This window comes from Rhyacophila brunnea, unplaced genomic scaffold (assembly GCF_057557595.1).
Source record: "Rhyacophila brunnea isolate RB1 unplaced genomic scaffold, BYU_Rbru_1.0 scaffold_19, whole genome shotgun sequence".
In the NCBI taxonomy this organism is placed as follows: domain Eukaryota; kingdom Metazoa; phylum Arthropoda; class Insecta; order Trichoptera; family Rhyacophilidae; genus Rhyacophila; species Rhyacophila brunnea.
Window position 1 is genome coordinate 22,492,731 of NW_028232848.1, and position 15,580 is coordinate 22,508,310.

General features: G+C 30.8%; 1 protein-coding gene across 1 annotated transcript in view; it reads right to left on the reverse strand.

The window, feature by feature from the left end:
* Fur2 (furin-like protease 2) overlaps positions 1 to 15,580 on the reverse strand; it is a 122,652-nt gene that overhangs the window by 63,232 nt on the left and 43,840 nt on the right. The window contains exon 3 of the mRNA XM_085945763.1: positions 6,076 to 6,210. Coding sequence (XP_085801889.1) covers positions 6,076 to 6,210 — 135 coding nt within the window. The remainder of the gene's footprint in view (positions 1 to 6,075; positions 6,211 to 15,580) is intronic.

The window sequence follows — 15,580 nt, forward strand, 5'->3', positions numbered from 1 at the left end:
TAACTAATCCATCAATTTTATGTCGTCAGTGAGCTATACAAATTCATCTAATTAGTGTGTCGTCATTAAGGTGTACCTACATATTCATCAGTAGTAATATCGTATTATCTTCTGTGATATTTTTCACTGATCTCCACAGCTTTCCAAAAGTCACCGTTTGACACTGATGTTCGTTATATTATATTTTATGCATAATAATTATATTGCTTCAAAAGTATCTAATGATTTAAAATTCAAGTTTGGAAACTTCTGAATTGTGATGATTTTTTATGCGCAAGTAAGATCTGTGCTTGCGCAGTAGAACGATAATGTCGAACCTGCCGGCAAAAAAACGAACTTCTCATTTTGAGGTTAACCGATTTTAAATACGTCTTGTCAAATAGTAGTATAAAATGACAACATCGCGTCTCGCTTACTCTTGAATAATGAGATTGGAGAGACAGTCAGCACTTTTACGTGTAAACAGTTATTGTCACGATAGTTTAAAATAAGCACTATTGCCGACAGTAATTCCATGCACGTGTAAAGGTGCTATAATATTATAGTAATAGCTTATATCATAATTACACCTCCATAATACACTTTTTAGAACGTATAATATTTACGTTAAGAATCGTAGAAAGACGGTCTTCCCAAACTATTCCGTAAAACGAAGATTCATTACTAGTATATTAACCTTATTCTTATGTTATATTGACAAGTCTAATTATTGTAGCAATGCCTATATCAGTATCGCCCGATACAAAAGCCCCGTTCAACGCAATAAGCCCTGGAGCTAAGCGCCGAACAAAACCGGACAGACGAGTAACGACAAATAAGGACCAGCAATAATGGCCCGCGGGTCACACCTGCCCGTGACACCTAAGACAGGCGTAATTCATTTTCTTTTGTATGCAGAAGCGAGCGTGAAAAGCTCAACCTTTCGGCAAAAGAGGGGTGGGTGGTTTTCGCTTTTCTTGCCGGGTTCCCTTGGGTCACCTCATCGGTCTTTCTTTCATAAACAGGGATCCAAGGGTTGGGTGTTTTAATATGTTGGTAAGCGGCCTATTGTGATGAAGAAGCGAATTAATATAGTAGCTCACCACCTTCACACACACACACACACACACACACACACACACACACACACACACACACACACACACACACACACGCATACATACTCATGTGTATAGTTATATTAATGAGAATTTAGATTTATTATTAACTAACGATATTCCGTGAATTCGTCAGCGTGAAACGAAGACATAAAATCCGACAGATATACAGAAATATTAATACTAATAAGTGAGATAGACAACGGTTGGATCTAGGCACGCGATCCTCTAGCCAATTATTTCGTTTCTATGAATATGGAATCAGTGTAGATACGTACGTTAGTATCAATGAGCTCGAGTTAGCCAGTAAGATAAAAACAACTTATCTATAGATGTGATAGAAGAAAGTAAGTTGTAATGTAAGATGAACGGTGAGGAGGAATTTTGTTCTCAACGACTCATATGACCTAATCAACGGGAATGAGACATATAAGTAGCTAACTCATTTTCCATGAGTAGAGTGAAAATTATAATAATTATAATATTAATAATTTCACGTAAAATAATAGTTTAATCAACAATAAATTTTTGCCAGGCATTTTTCACAAAAAATACAAAAAAAACCTCGCCCAGCGAATCAAATTAATTTTTAATTAAAATAGCACTATGATGCAAGGTAAAAAAAATACCTATTACCTTAAAGACGGAGTACATTTTCTCATAAGGCACTCAATTTTAGCTCGCTTTCTCTCAATTAATGAGACGATTTATTCCGAGCCACAAAATGCTAATTATAAACGAGCGAGCTAGTCGGCACCATCTGTTGGGGGAAATTAAGGTAATTGGAGTGGCCCACTGTTTCTCAAGTATAATCGGATACGCCCACCCACCTATATTATTGTGTTACGATGTTACATAATAACTGGCATAATTACATACCCATCATTGTAAGATATTCACGTTGCTAGTAGGTACTATATTATTTTGACAAGTATTTAAGTTATTTGTCTTAAATTTATATTTTCAATAAAATCAATAACTACCTACGTATTATATTAAACTTTAGAACTATAATTGTATTGAATCTCTCTACGTCTACGGCAAGGATGGACAACACGTCGCATGTTGAGGATTTTAATTGATACGCCTTCACCAGAGTTGCCAACTATATAGTCAACAAACATAATATGTTAGACAAGGTAAGAAAATAAACTATTTGACACGAAAAAAATGCTAGATTTCCTATAAATAAGTAACATTATATTTTGCAAACTCTAATAAAAAATAACATTTTATTATAAATTGTGACAATATATGTATTTAAAAAATTGCCTGCGGAAAATTTTTATTTATCAGATATAACAATATGTTTAAATTTATACATGGTGCTGTGATAGGTAATACGTGCTTCAAAGACTTTAATACCTAAAAAATATACATTTACATTTTTGGCAATAATCAGTACATAATTTAAAACTAGAAAGCGGGACTCGAACTCGCATCCACTGAATTCGCACCAATGTGGTTTACCAACTACGCCATGTGCATTATATCTAATTAGTAAATAACGAAATTAAAAAGTAGTATTAATTTATGGATGCACTCAACTAATTTCGGTAATTTTGTCTTCATATTTAACGTTTTTTGGCAAGTTTTACTAGAAGTGTTTTAAAATGGTGTATTTTCAATAAAGAATTTTTACAAATCCTGTGAATAATTATATTGCACCCCAATATGAAAGGTTGCAGATCTTTGCTCTACGGTATAAAGCAGGGTTGGCGAACCTTTTTGGGTACGCGTGCCAATATTTCCCAAATATTTTTTTTCGACTGTCTGACGTGCCGATCAGTTTTTATGGAAAAAAATGGTTTTTAAGAAAGCAAAGAAAGCATATGAATATTATATCACGCATAAAGCCTAAGAACCGGACAGACTTATGCAATTATATTATATTTACATTAAACGTAATGCTTATTCTTGAAGTGTATTTGCCTGCTATTTTATACAATGTGATCTGTCAATTATGGATGAGTTTTGACGTTTCAATAAAAATAAAATGAAGCACCGAAGAAAATACACATGGCTATGCCGTCATTATTTTTCAATATTAAATTATATACATTTATTTTTAAAAAATATTTGTATTTTTTTTAAATTATTGTACATAGCAATTGTTATTTTCTTCAAAATAAAACATTCGCGTGTCATGCAAAATCATTTCGCGTGCCACTAATGGTATGCATGCCATAGGTTCGCCATCACTGGTATAGAGAATACCACATTTTGGTATTAATAATGAAAATTTAAATATTATCATTCGTATTATTTTTTTGTAATATAATTTAATTTGATAATTAAATACCTATTTAATAATATTATTAACATAATTAATTTTTCATACATAATTCGAGAACGCCTCAGAAATATTCTAATTCGAAAAGGTCTTAAAACGAATATTGTGCCAGACGAAAAAAAAACTATTGGCAAGCGCAAGTAAGTAGCGTAAGTACGTTAAGACATTTTTTTTAATATCCCGACGCTGGCTAGGAATCAAGATACGTACCTATCATTGATACGTTAATTCAAATCAAAAGAATTAAAAAAAATGATAGGGTTCTGGTGGCTAAATTGGTAAACTACATTGGCCGGAATCCGATGGATGCAGATTCGTGGCCTTCCCGGCACCATACTTTCATAAAAAAAAATTAATAGGTATGGTTAAGTAGAATGTTTAATAAAGAATGAAGGTAACATTTTATATCTTGTGAATTATTCGTTGGACAAAAAAGAATATTAAAACATTATTGGTATTAGGTACTTGATAGGAAAGTATATACTTTATAAAATACGTAACGGCATTATGATCTATATATGATTCAGTAATATATAAATAATTTTGGTCAAGAAAAATAAAATGAGAATCGCTGGTAGTATACCCGAAAAGAAATATGTTTATTTTATAAAGAATTCAACAAATTTCATTACAAGAAGAATATTTTTTCATTCAATTAAGTCCATTTTATACTTTTATATTATGTCTTATTTCGGTAAAGCCTGCTAAAATAGGTACTTCTAAATTTCTTTGCAATTTATATGTTATTTCAATTAGCATAATATTAAATTTAGAGTATAATTAAGCAGTATCATTTTTACCTGATATAGTAACTAAAAAATATCGGGAATACGATAGTCAGACACACCCTACTTATATAATATATATTGTACATTGTGATTAAGTACCTACATAGGTATTATTATTATTCAAAATCAAATTAATTTATATTCAAAAATCTGTTAACCTGTCTAAGAGATTTTTATAGTAAAGTCTTATGTACAATTTTATATTGAAGTAGAATTACATAATTAAATATGTACATTACATTTTTATATAAGAAGTGTACCACCCATAGTTTTACACGTATTCCTCATTGTTTCCAAGTATCGAAATGGATACATTTCCTTTATCTCTCTCTATATCTATCCTAAAGACGGTTCCTCAGTAAAAATTAAACTACACACAAAGACTACCCAGTCAGTCATGAGATACATATATTCTTCTAACATTTTGTTGCTCTCCTGTAGCCTCTTGTAAATTCAACATAAATACATGACGTATTACATGAGAAAACATTTTATTGAGAAAATTACATTCTACGTACGTTTAACATAATTATATAATATTGAATTAAATAATTTTAGTTTTCGTTACAACCAAAATGACTACCACCTAAAAACGTAACGTATTCAATTTAATATTAATATCGTAATACGATATTTTTGAAGTTATACTTCTTTTGGGATGTGAGTGAAATTGAGAGCTGCGCGCGCACACCGTTACGACAGTATGAAAATAGCTGCGAATCCGTCAGCTGTATACAAACGCAAGTTTGATAGTTGAATTGTTCCGTTGCCTAGGCAACGAATTTATTATTGTCAGCCATTTACAATTCCTTACATAAACAAACGATTAAATTTCAGAGTGACAGTTGTTACTTCAAAAATAAAAACAACGAGAAATAACAAGATAATTTAGAGCTAGATCATGAATTATTTAGGTTATCATAAGTTTTGTTTTTGTTTTGTTACGCTAAAGAAGTGTAACTTCTAAAGCGCGTACATAAGTACACGCATCGATTTTTTTAATACTAGCTTTTCACGGGATTTAAGAATGTTAGATTCTGATTATTGAAGTTTTTTTTTTTTTTTAAGAATTATTAATAACCATGTCCTTGCTTTTTCGTACAAGGTGGTTTGTTAGTAATTTTGAACAATCACAAACACCCAGGCTTTGAGAAAAACACATAAATGTTTTTGTCGTGACCGGGAATCGAACCCAGAACTCTCGGGTGGAAGGCCAGCGCCTTACCCACTGCACCACGAGAGCCGCCGATTATTGAAGTTATAGAGTATTAAAAAACCTCACAAAATATCTTGATTAATACAAAGCTGGTTGCATATTCATTGGCAGAATTGTCAAAGGTATGAGATCGAATTCCACTATTTCTTGCCTTTTCTATAGATATTATTTCAAAATAATACTATCGTTACCTATTTTGAAAAAAATGGTTAGAATTAATAACAACCGTTTTAAAAAGGGCATCGTCTCAAAGTTGTATTTATCTCACTGAATATAGTATACTACCAAGGCGTTTGTAATAACTACCTACTTGCTTATTTTAAGTTTTCTCTACATCATTTTCACGGGCGTCGGCGACGCGGCGTCTCGGTCTGCGGAATATTCCAACACGGCATCCCTTCATTAAAAAGGTCATTACGAATTTTCGCAGGTAATTATTAAGGCTTTTCGGCGGATAGCGTTTCAGAAGTCACCCGCAGGTGTCTGCCAGCCACTGCGTTCAAAGTGAAGGTCGGAGTAAATTATCCGAAAATAAAGAAAAGCAACCGACGCTTTTAAAAGATTTTAACTGGTTCAGATTATTAAATTTGAATATAACTTAATAAAAATACATAAAAAGCTAAAAGGGTAAACAATACAATGTCTGAAAACTTTTACGGTAGATATTACAAAATGACTTACATAATTTTGAGCTAAATCTGGATGGTTGGTCTGGATGCCATCATCCAAAATAGAAACCACGACACCCTTTCCAGTGTAACCTTTTTGCCATGCTGGACCCACGTTCATGTCTAATCCATCTTTAGCTCCGCCATTCTGAAACAAACATAAACAATAATTTATTTAAAAACAACGTACTCATCACAGAAGAAAATATTTATAGAGAGAAAAGGGTAAATCATTTCATCACACAAGTGAGGCAAAGAAGATTTAGTACTTAAATGATTTTCATAATAATTTTAACAAAAAAAACACTATCGATTGAAGGGGCTTGACAAAAAATAATTATTATTACTGATTGAAATTAGGTTATAATTGTAGAGGCTTTGGTAAAACCTCTAGATGTAACAATATTGTAAAAATATTTGTTTTTATCGTTTGTTAAATTATATTAAAAGCATACTTCAGTGAAACGGCAAATAATTTGCAACTATAGGTGCGACGAAATTTTGAACTCGCTGCCAATCGGAGAGCAAAAGTCGAGGAGCTGTGAACACGTCAATTTGATTTGTAATGGCGTCGCGGGAATTATTTCTTAAATCGTGTAAAGATGACTAAAAAATGTTACCCATTTACTTGAAAAAGAAAACATGTCAATGAATGAATTATTATTATTACTAATAGAACAATAAACATAACATTAAATGGACGCATGTTGAATTTTTATTATGTTTTGTTCTGCACGCGTCGTTTGCACAATCTTCACGTCGCGTAGTCACGATCATTTTAGACCTTACCCCAGCTCAAGTATAGCCTTAATAAAACCGTTTATGTTCTACGTACGACTTAATTACTTAATAAGTAATTAATTAAACCTTCGATATAATGTCTCATTTTAATAAAAGCCCACCGACCAGATTAATAAGAGAACATTCGAGAAATCCTGTCACCAAAGGCCAATACTTCGAAGCCAATTTTGGTTATATGATTTAATGGCATAAACGCAAGAAATACAAAGCCTCTGAAATTTCATCGAGTATCATCAATATAGAATGTGCGTTTTGTGTACGAGACAAATTTTATTATATAATATGTTACAGACGTAACTATTGAAAGTAACATATTATCCTTTAACATGTCTTTAAGTATATCACGTATTCCTTCTTATTTGAGAATTGTAACTTTTTACAACCACACCAAAAACGTAATCGACTTCCCTTATTTTCGTGTTCCATGATAAGCCCTCCAGGATGAGCCCTCAACTACATGTTATTTAGATACGTCAAGTTATCACAGATATTTGATAGTCTACCATAATTTTTGTTCCTAGTGTAAGATTTCAATTTATCACATTGAACGTTTAACAACTCAATGATAAATTAAAAATATATTATACGTTATAATTTTTCGCTATATCTCTAGTTATTGCATTTAATAACATTCGGATATAACCAAATAATGATTTAAAAACTCATAAAACACTTAAGGCTGGCCCAAATTATACATATTAAATGAAGAAGGTTTCATTCTTAAAGCTTGCTTATTATAGTATTAATAAAAAATAGTAAGTATAATACATTTATATACTACCACACAATCCATCAATGATTTGCAGATGATCACCCACCTACCGTTTTTTATTTTAACTTTTTTATATTATTAGATATTCAAAGATTTTTTTTTTGTTAAAGTCAAAAACATAAATACAACCTACATTACATATTGTATACTTGTAGAATAATAACTATCAGGGCCATCGAGAGATTTTCCAATTAAGGTCTATACCCAAGTACGGAAAGCGATATAATGTGGGTTCGAACCCAATTCGGTCCAAGATTTATTCTAATAGTTATGTTACTGAGGCAGTTCCAAATTATGTATACTTAAAGTAAAGTTCTTAGACGCTCTCTAAATTTTATTAGTGAACATATTTTATCCACTTTATAAATATAAATATAATATTATTACACTTTAAAGTAACAATTCTTAAAAAAAACTACCTAGATATTATTTTTATAAGATTTCGTAATCTCTGGTAATTTTTAACGGCAGAGATGTGATTAATAAGTCTAATAGATTTAAGTTTTGTACTATTCTATTTGTGTCAATAGTACAAAACTTAAATCCATTAGAATTTAAATTCAAATTCCATCAAGTACGTTCGGTCAATAGTATTAATATGATTATTAAAAGTATATAAAAATGAATTTATTACAATAATTGTGATTTATAATTATTATAAATTGTATGAATCAAAGTATTATTAAATTTAAAAAAGTAAAACCGAGTGATTAAAAATGGGCATTGCAATTAAATTGTTATGATAATAATAACTTCTTGAATAAACCGTACGAGAGCATTTCAATGTAACAAAGGGTTAACTCGAAGTGGACCCTTGTTCCAAATTGAGATACTTATGTCTAGTTTTGTAATGGTAAACCTTTAATTCGTTGGAGGGTCCGGCATAATCTCTCGCTTAACGTAAAATCTATTGATATATCAATAAAGTGGATTAGTTTTAATGGGACATGTAGTATTTACAACTCCGGGAAGGGTCCATTAGACTATTTCTAATTAAGGATTGAGACCAAACCGTCCATCCCCCGGTTCAATTATTTAATCAAGAGATATCGGTTATATAATTGACATCTAATCTTAGAAAATAATGATAATTTATGTAAATTTTATGACGAAATTATTTAGAGAGTTTAGGAAACATAGTAATATATATTTTTTTAAATCCCGAACGTTAACATAATATACCAAGTACCCATCACGATGTAATTAAATATATTCATTCGTTACAACTATACAGTTATTTAATATATTCATTCATTATTTTTAAAGATTTCAGGTGAAGTTATGAATTAAACGATGGAGAACTTTGAAGTTAATCTTAGTGTAAATAATATAATCATTGCAATACTTAACTGAATGTTTGAAAAAAAAATGATACTTAACATAAAACAACCCAATTTGTATTATAATTATTCTTATTGTGTTTTGCCAATATTTTATTATTATATATATTTAATATAGTTATTACAGGTAACACTATTGTAATGCATATATATCAACGGAAATGACTAATGTATTTGCAAAAATTAAAAAATGTCTGAAAATTTTGTAGATGATATTACGTTTGAATTACTTTTCTCATTGTGTTTATGTTTTGTTGATTTTTTAAAATTAAATTGTGGGTACTTGATTAATTACAATAAAATACAATAAAAAATACTTAATCTACGTACGTAATATAATAAAATTGAGACCGGTTTCCGTCGCTTCAATGTGGTGTTCTCATCTGATTCAATTCTATTGAAGTGCCATAGAAGCGAATGAAGTACCAACCATTATTTAATTCGATAGAATATTTTATTTCATTTGATACAATTTTTAAAGTGATATATTTTGATGAATCTATACACCATAATTACTGTCCAGCCACATTATTGTATATATATAAACAATATATAATTGAGTATATATATATATACAAAATTCATAATATAAAAACGATATAATTGTAAAAAAATACACAATATAAATAAAAAGACATAAGTAACTAGATACACATTACAAAAATAACAAACCGTAGGAGATAAATAATAATAATTGTGCTGTAGAAAAATATTGAAACTGAATTACTAACAAGCTTTTGAATCCTGCAATAATAGAAAATGTCGGTAGGGGTTAAAAAGAAAAATAGCTTTTCCATATCTTTCAGTTTTCAGCGCAGCATTGAAAACCCTTGCACATGAATGAATGTACGGCTAAACAAACCGCACAAACACATAGACAAAAGCTGGCACATTCGCACGCAGTAGGGAGTTCAAACCCGGGATAATGGGATCAACAGAAAATAATCCTAGTTTCTCGGGATTACAATGAACAATTTAAATAAGTAGGGTATTTGTAGAAAAGATTCTTCTATGAAATCAGTATGAATATTTTACAAAGTTTCATCACGCAGAAACTAATATCATCATATAAAAACGAATTAATTAATTTGTACTAGAAGTGATCTCTAATTATTAATGGGCTGCAACCTATTACTGAGTACTGAATAATCTCTCACAAAATCAAATAAATAATGTATATAATTAGTTTTTTTTATATATAACTGCATGATTATAATAATTATTGATTTCTAAATTTGTAAAAAAGAAACACTTCATGTGATGAATCGAGTTAAGAAGACGTTTGACACTTGAATGTTAAGCTCAGTATGTATTTTATAGTCGCAGTTGGACGAGTGTAGTATGACGTGTGCATCATGGTCATTGTTTCATTCAACTTGACAAACACTAAACACCTACACATTATTATATAAATCAGAGAACAAAACCGAACCATCTTAAAACTAAACATCACGTTTATCTATTATAAAAACGAACGTCTGAATATGTTATTATTTTCACATATCTTTTTTTGAAAAAAAAACTCACATGGGTACAGCTAACGTGTTTATTTTTTGTAATAAGTACCTTATTCCTTATTACCTTACTCCATGAAATATTCATCACATAAAAATGTTAAAATATTGAACAGTGAATGAAAGTTAATTATTATATTTTTATTAAATTGTATGCAAGTTACCTTCTTGATATATTATGTTGTGTAATCAACACACAAAAATGTGTAAATTAAAATATGGTATACACTATGGCGAATACTGTAAAATACATAAAGATTTTTTTTTTTTGCATAGACCCTGGCCGAATTCAAATTATGGTAGACGAATGCAGGTAGACGAATTTTTTTTCAGTAAGGCATTTTTCTCAGATGGTATAAATTTTCTTTGACTTAGCATCAAGTAGAGTAGTTTGCGTGCCAAAGTACATCGCATCGGCTAAGATAGGGTTAGTAACCAAAGATAAGTTGAAAATAATTGAATAAATTCTCAAATTTCCAAATATAAAATGTAAGTAATGCAAGTAAACGCAGTAAATGCAAGTAAACAACTAACTCAATTAATAAAAATCGATATTATCTCTCGTTTTATTTGCAGTACCGCAGTCATTGTTATTTTACTAGTGTCATATTTAAAACAACATTGAAATAGCGAATACAGTGTTTTAAGTTCCATTCCCAGTCAACAGAATTCAACTCAATTTTTTGATGGATAAAATATAATATTATATATATAATATTATAAAATATAATATATAAGCCTAACTGATATTATTTTATTAGAAAAAGTCATTGCAGACTTAAGAATTGATGTTAATAATAATATTACAAAAAAAACAATGTCAAAAACTAAAATTTTATAATTTTGATAATTAACATATTTATAAAAAATAATGTAATATATTTCTCCAAAAATCCCGGGCTCGTGACTCAGAACAACCCGGTATTTAAGGACCGGTCACTTGAATGAAATCCCGGGATCCCGGAGTGGTAGACCGCATTGCACAGTGAAACAAAATGGAATGCAGGATGTTTCTATGTGGATAGAGTCAACAAAACAATACAGATGAAAACACAAGGCTGTATAAAATACCTCGACAGTATTCAACTTGGAACGAAAACCGAATTTTGTAAACGAGGCTTAAAAAATCAGAAACAATAATGTTTATTGTTTTAATCAAGAGAATATTTTCATTGTATCCGGAAGCTTGTATTATTTTATTTTTCGAATAAATCTCAGCGTCGGAAAAAAAAAGAGAAAAACAATTCAACCATATTCAATAATAGTAACGAACGAAAAATAATTTTGTATTTTTAACGTGCCTTTGTCGGTAATTTAAAAAAAATATTTTTTAAAAATTGAATTCACATTTTATATTATTAAAATATCTTCTTATTCTTCTTGGTGTTACAACCCTATGTAGGTTTTGACCTTCCCCAGCATTGCTTTTCTAAATGTTTCCATTATTTTTATTGCTCTGAAACAGGTCTCGGAAAACTACGAGTCGATAAATACTTCTGTGAGGCCCGCGAGCTTTAATCGTATTTCTGAAAAAAAGTTTACCTTTTTCTACATGATAACGCATTTTTTTTTAAATATAATTTAAATGTATTATATGAATTGCACTGTCGAGAAGAAATCTGCAAATTTTACAACACTCTTAATTTGGACAAATTCGAACAACTTAAAGATTATGCTAAAGGTTATTTTTGGATCAACCTAAATATTAATTGAACAAACTTTTCAATTATAAATATCAATAAAAACTCTTTGAGATCAAACATCACCTATGAACATTTTTAATAATACAAGCAGTTTTAAGAATCTCGACTACAAAATTAACACAAGCTGAAATTAGAAAAATGTAAAACAGTTTCATTCTTCCCATTAAATTTTTGGCTATTAGAGAATCGTTTATTTTTTATGGGGCAATTCCTTTTCCGTGATAATAATTAGTTAATAATGTATGCCCAAAAATAGTAGACATTTTACATGCGGCCCACCGTTCATTTGATATTCCTAATGTAGCCCTTAAGCCAAAAAGTTTGCCCAGACCTGCTCTAAAGTGACACGGATAACACTCAGAGCAATTCCATAAACAATCCGGTTATCTATAATAATAAATATTAACACACATCACTGTGTTTTACTTGATTACAAATGCATATGATTAAAATCAAGTATGATAATAATATGTCTAAAATATTTGGCAGTACCTAATATTCAACGACATTTAGACAGTCGGTCATGACAGACTGTGTTAAAAACATCACGCTTGACAGTTAACTTCCCGGGATAAGTAACTAGACATATTATTATATTATCTATCATTTATTATTGACTTTGCAATGATCACTCGATCTTGTAGCTCGTCCGGCTTTTCAAATGTTAGTTTCTTTGCCATGTGTAACTCGTCCATCCTGTTTACATGGGACAGATATACAAAAATATATATTTAAATGAGGATACCCTATTCAGACGTACACTAATTATTAATAACTCAATTTTTAAAAACACAGCAGATATTATTATATCAATTGGTATAGGTAATAAATTACAACAGAAAATACGAAAAACTAAAAGGTACTTACAGTCTGTTGTAACTAGATAATATTATAATGTATTCAGAAGCGATTAGTCCAGCCGCGAACTTCAAACAACCATTTAAACTTTCGGTAAATATTCCACCTACCCTAATGTCCAGTATCTGAAAGTTTGTTATTAAATCTTCGTGGGTGTCACCTGTAACCGACCCTTCAACCAAAAAGGTTTGATGCCCACACATTAAGGGATAATACACTGAGTTGGGTGCACGAGGCACCACACTTATATGCCGGAGACGCTAAATAGTGGCTTACGGAGCAACTTCGCGACTCATAAAACCTGTCCAGAGTGCTTATAGCATTACAAGTATGTGTAGTTATCGAGAAGTAAAGTTATTTTAGTGCTAATGCTATATTACTACTCTAGGAATACATTATTTAAAGATTAATGATGTGTAATTAAAGTGTGTATATAGACATAAACTATTAAAATTTAATGCACATTTAATAATGTCTATAACAAATCTAGAAAACTTTGCAGGCGCCTTTAATTATTTTTTTTATTTAAAATACATACCTACCTACTTACCTTCTTATATCCTAGGAAACATACGTATTAGAAAAAATTTATAACACACAAATTCGCCTGCCGGGTGAAACTATCTAATTTTGTAATTTAATATTCATATGAGTGTAACTTCTTCTTCTTCTTCCACGGCGCTACATCCCGGGGTGGGATTTGATCTCCTCCACAACCGCTCTCCACTCACTCCGGTCTCTCGCCAAACTTCTCCAGTTACCGGGTTTTCCTATATGAAGCCAGTCCACTTCTACGGCGTCAGCCCATCTCCTTCTTGAACGGCCTCTGGGTCTCTTCCGTTGGGGTAGCCACTTCGTCATGATCATTGGCGCTCTAACTTCAGGCATTCTCTCCACATGTCCCGCCCATCGTAGTCTTTGGGACTTACAGTATCTTATGATTGTTTGCTGTTCAATCAGCTCTTCCAACTCGTGGTTCATTTTTATTCTGTAGTTCCCATTTTTCAACGTGGGTCCAAAGATTTTACGGAGTATTTTGCGCTCGAAGACAGCTAATTTGTTTTCCTCGTTTTGAGTTAAGCACCAAGTCTCACAGCCATAAGTGACCATTCGCCTTATAATTGTTTTATATATTAGAAGTTTACTTCTTCGGCCTAGAATTTTCGACCCCACCAGTCACTTGCAGGCATGCCAGCATTTATTCCCGGAGATAAGGCGGATTTGTTTAGTTTTTAGTTTATATACAGCATGGCGTTTTGTTTAAGTATTATATAGAATTTTGCTAAATACTAGATATACAACATATGTGTACTAACCCTTAGTTTATCCCGCATAAGTATTTCAGTGGAGTAGGTATACAAAAAACTAATTATAATTTAGGTACGTTGCCGCTCGTTTAATAAAAGCTACTACTAGTACCAATATTTATTTTCCTCAGATTGTGAAATATTGGTAAAGCGTAAATAACTAGTGAAGCTGTCACTTAAACTGTCGTAGCAGCATCGGCGTCGATACCACCTGTCGCAAAACGTCGCGACGCTTACATTGGACCGAGAAAAGCTGCTTGTGTACCAGCAGATAGGACGAAACATGGGGGTAATTAAGACTAAACTATAAATCGTAATTACGATAGAGCAGCATATTTTTTGAAGTAAAGTTGTAGGTAAATAGTTAAAACATTTTTTGTATTCGTATTAAGTAAATAAACAATATTGTATTTATTTAATAACTACCAATAGTTCGATAGTATTAGTATTATATTCTTTTCCAGACATGACTGATTATTATTATTTAAAGATGTTTATTATTATAGTCGATTTAAATAACCATTAAGTCCACAGAAGTATGTAGAAAAAGTATGTTTCTGAGGTATCCCAAATTATGTACGTTCAATAACGGACGCTAATGTTAATAATTGATTGAACTAAAAAATATGTATTTAAAAAGAATAAATAATTGTTTTTGTCGGATATATAAAATAATCTGAGGGTAATCAAAAAAAATGTTTTGTATAAAAATCTAAAGAAAAATAATCAAATTTGATTTCAATAAACAATACTAATTGATTCGTGGATATAAAAATAGAATAATGCAGAATTTACGAGTTCATTAATGTGATTTAGCACTACCTACCGATAGTTTATAAACTATTGGAGTGTTTATTTCTTTCATTACAAAAATAATAAGCCAGAAAATATTTCGAACGCTAAAATTCTTACAATGACGCAGGTAGGTAGGTAACTGACTCACTTTGATGTCAATATTTTTATTTTGAGTTCAGTGAACACGTCAGTTATAATCAAGTAGTCCTTAACTGAAAATAAAGATTGAAAAAATATAGTCTGGTTACATAAAATTAATATGATTAAGACATAGTTAGATAATGCGCGTAGAAAATTTGTTCCGGACCGATAAATTTAATATATTGTTGGATAATGTTTCCAAGCCGATATAAAAGGATATGTGGGACTATTGTCGTAATTATACGCTTTGTTTTTCACTAATACACTTATGAGTACACAGTCTAAAG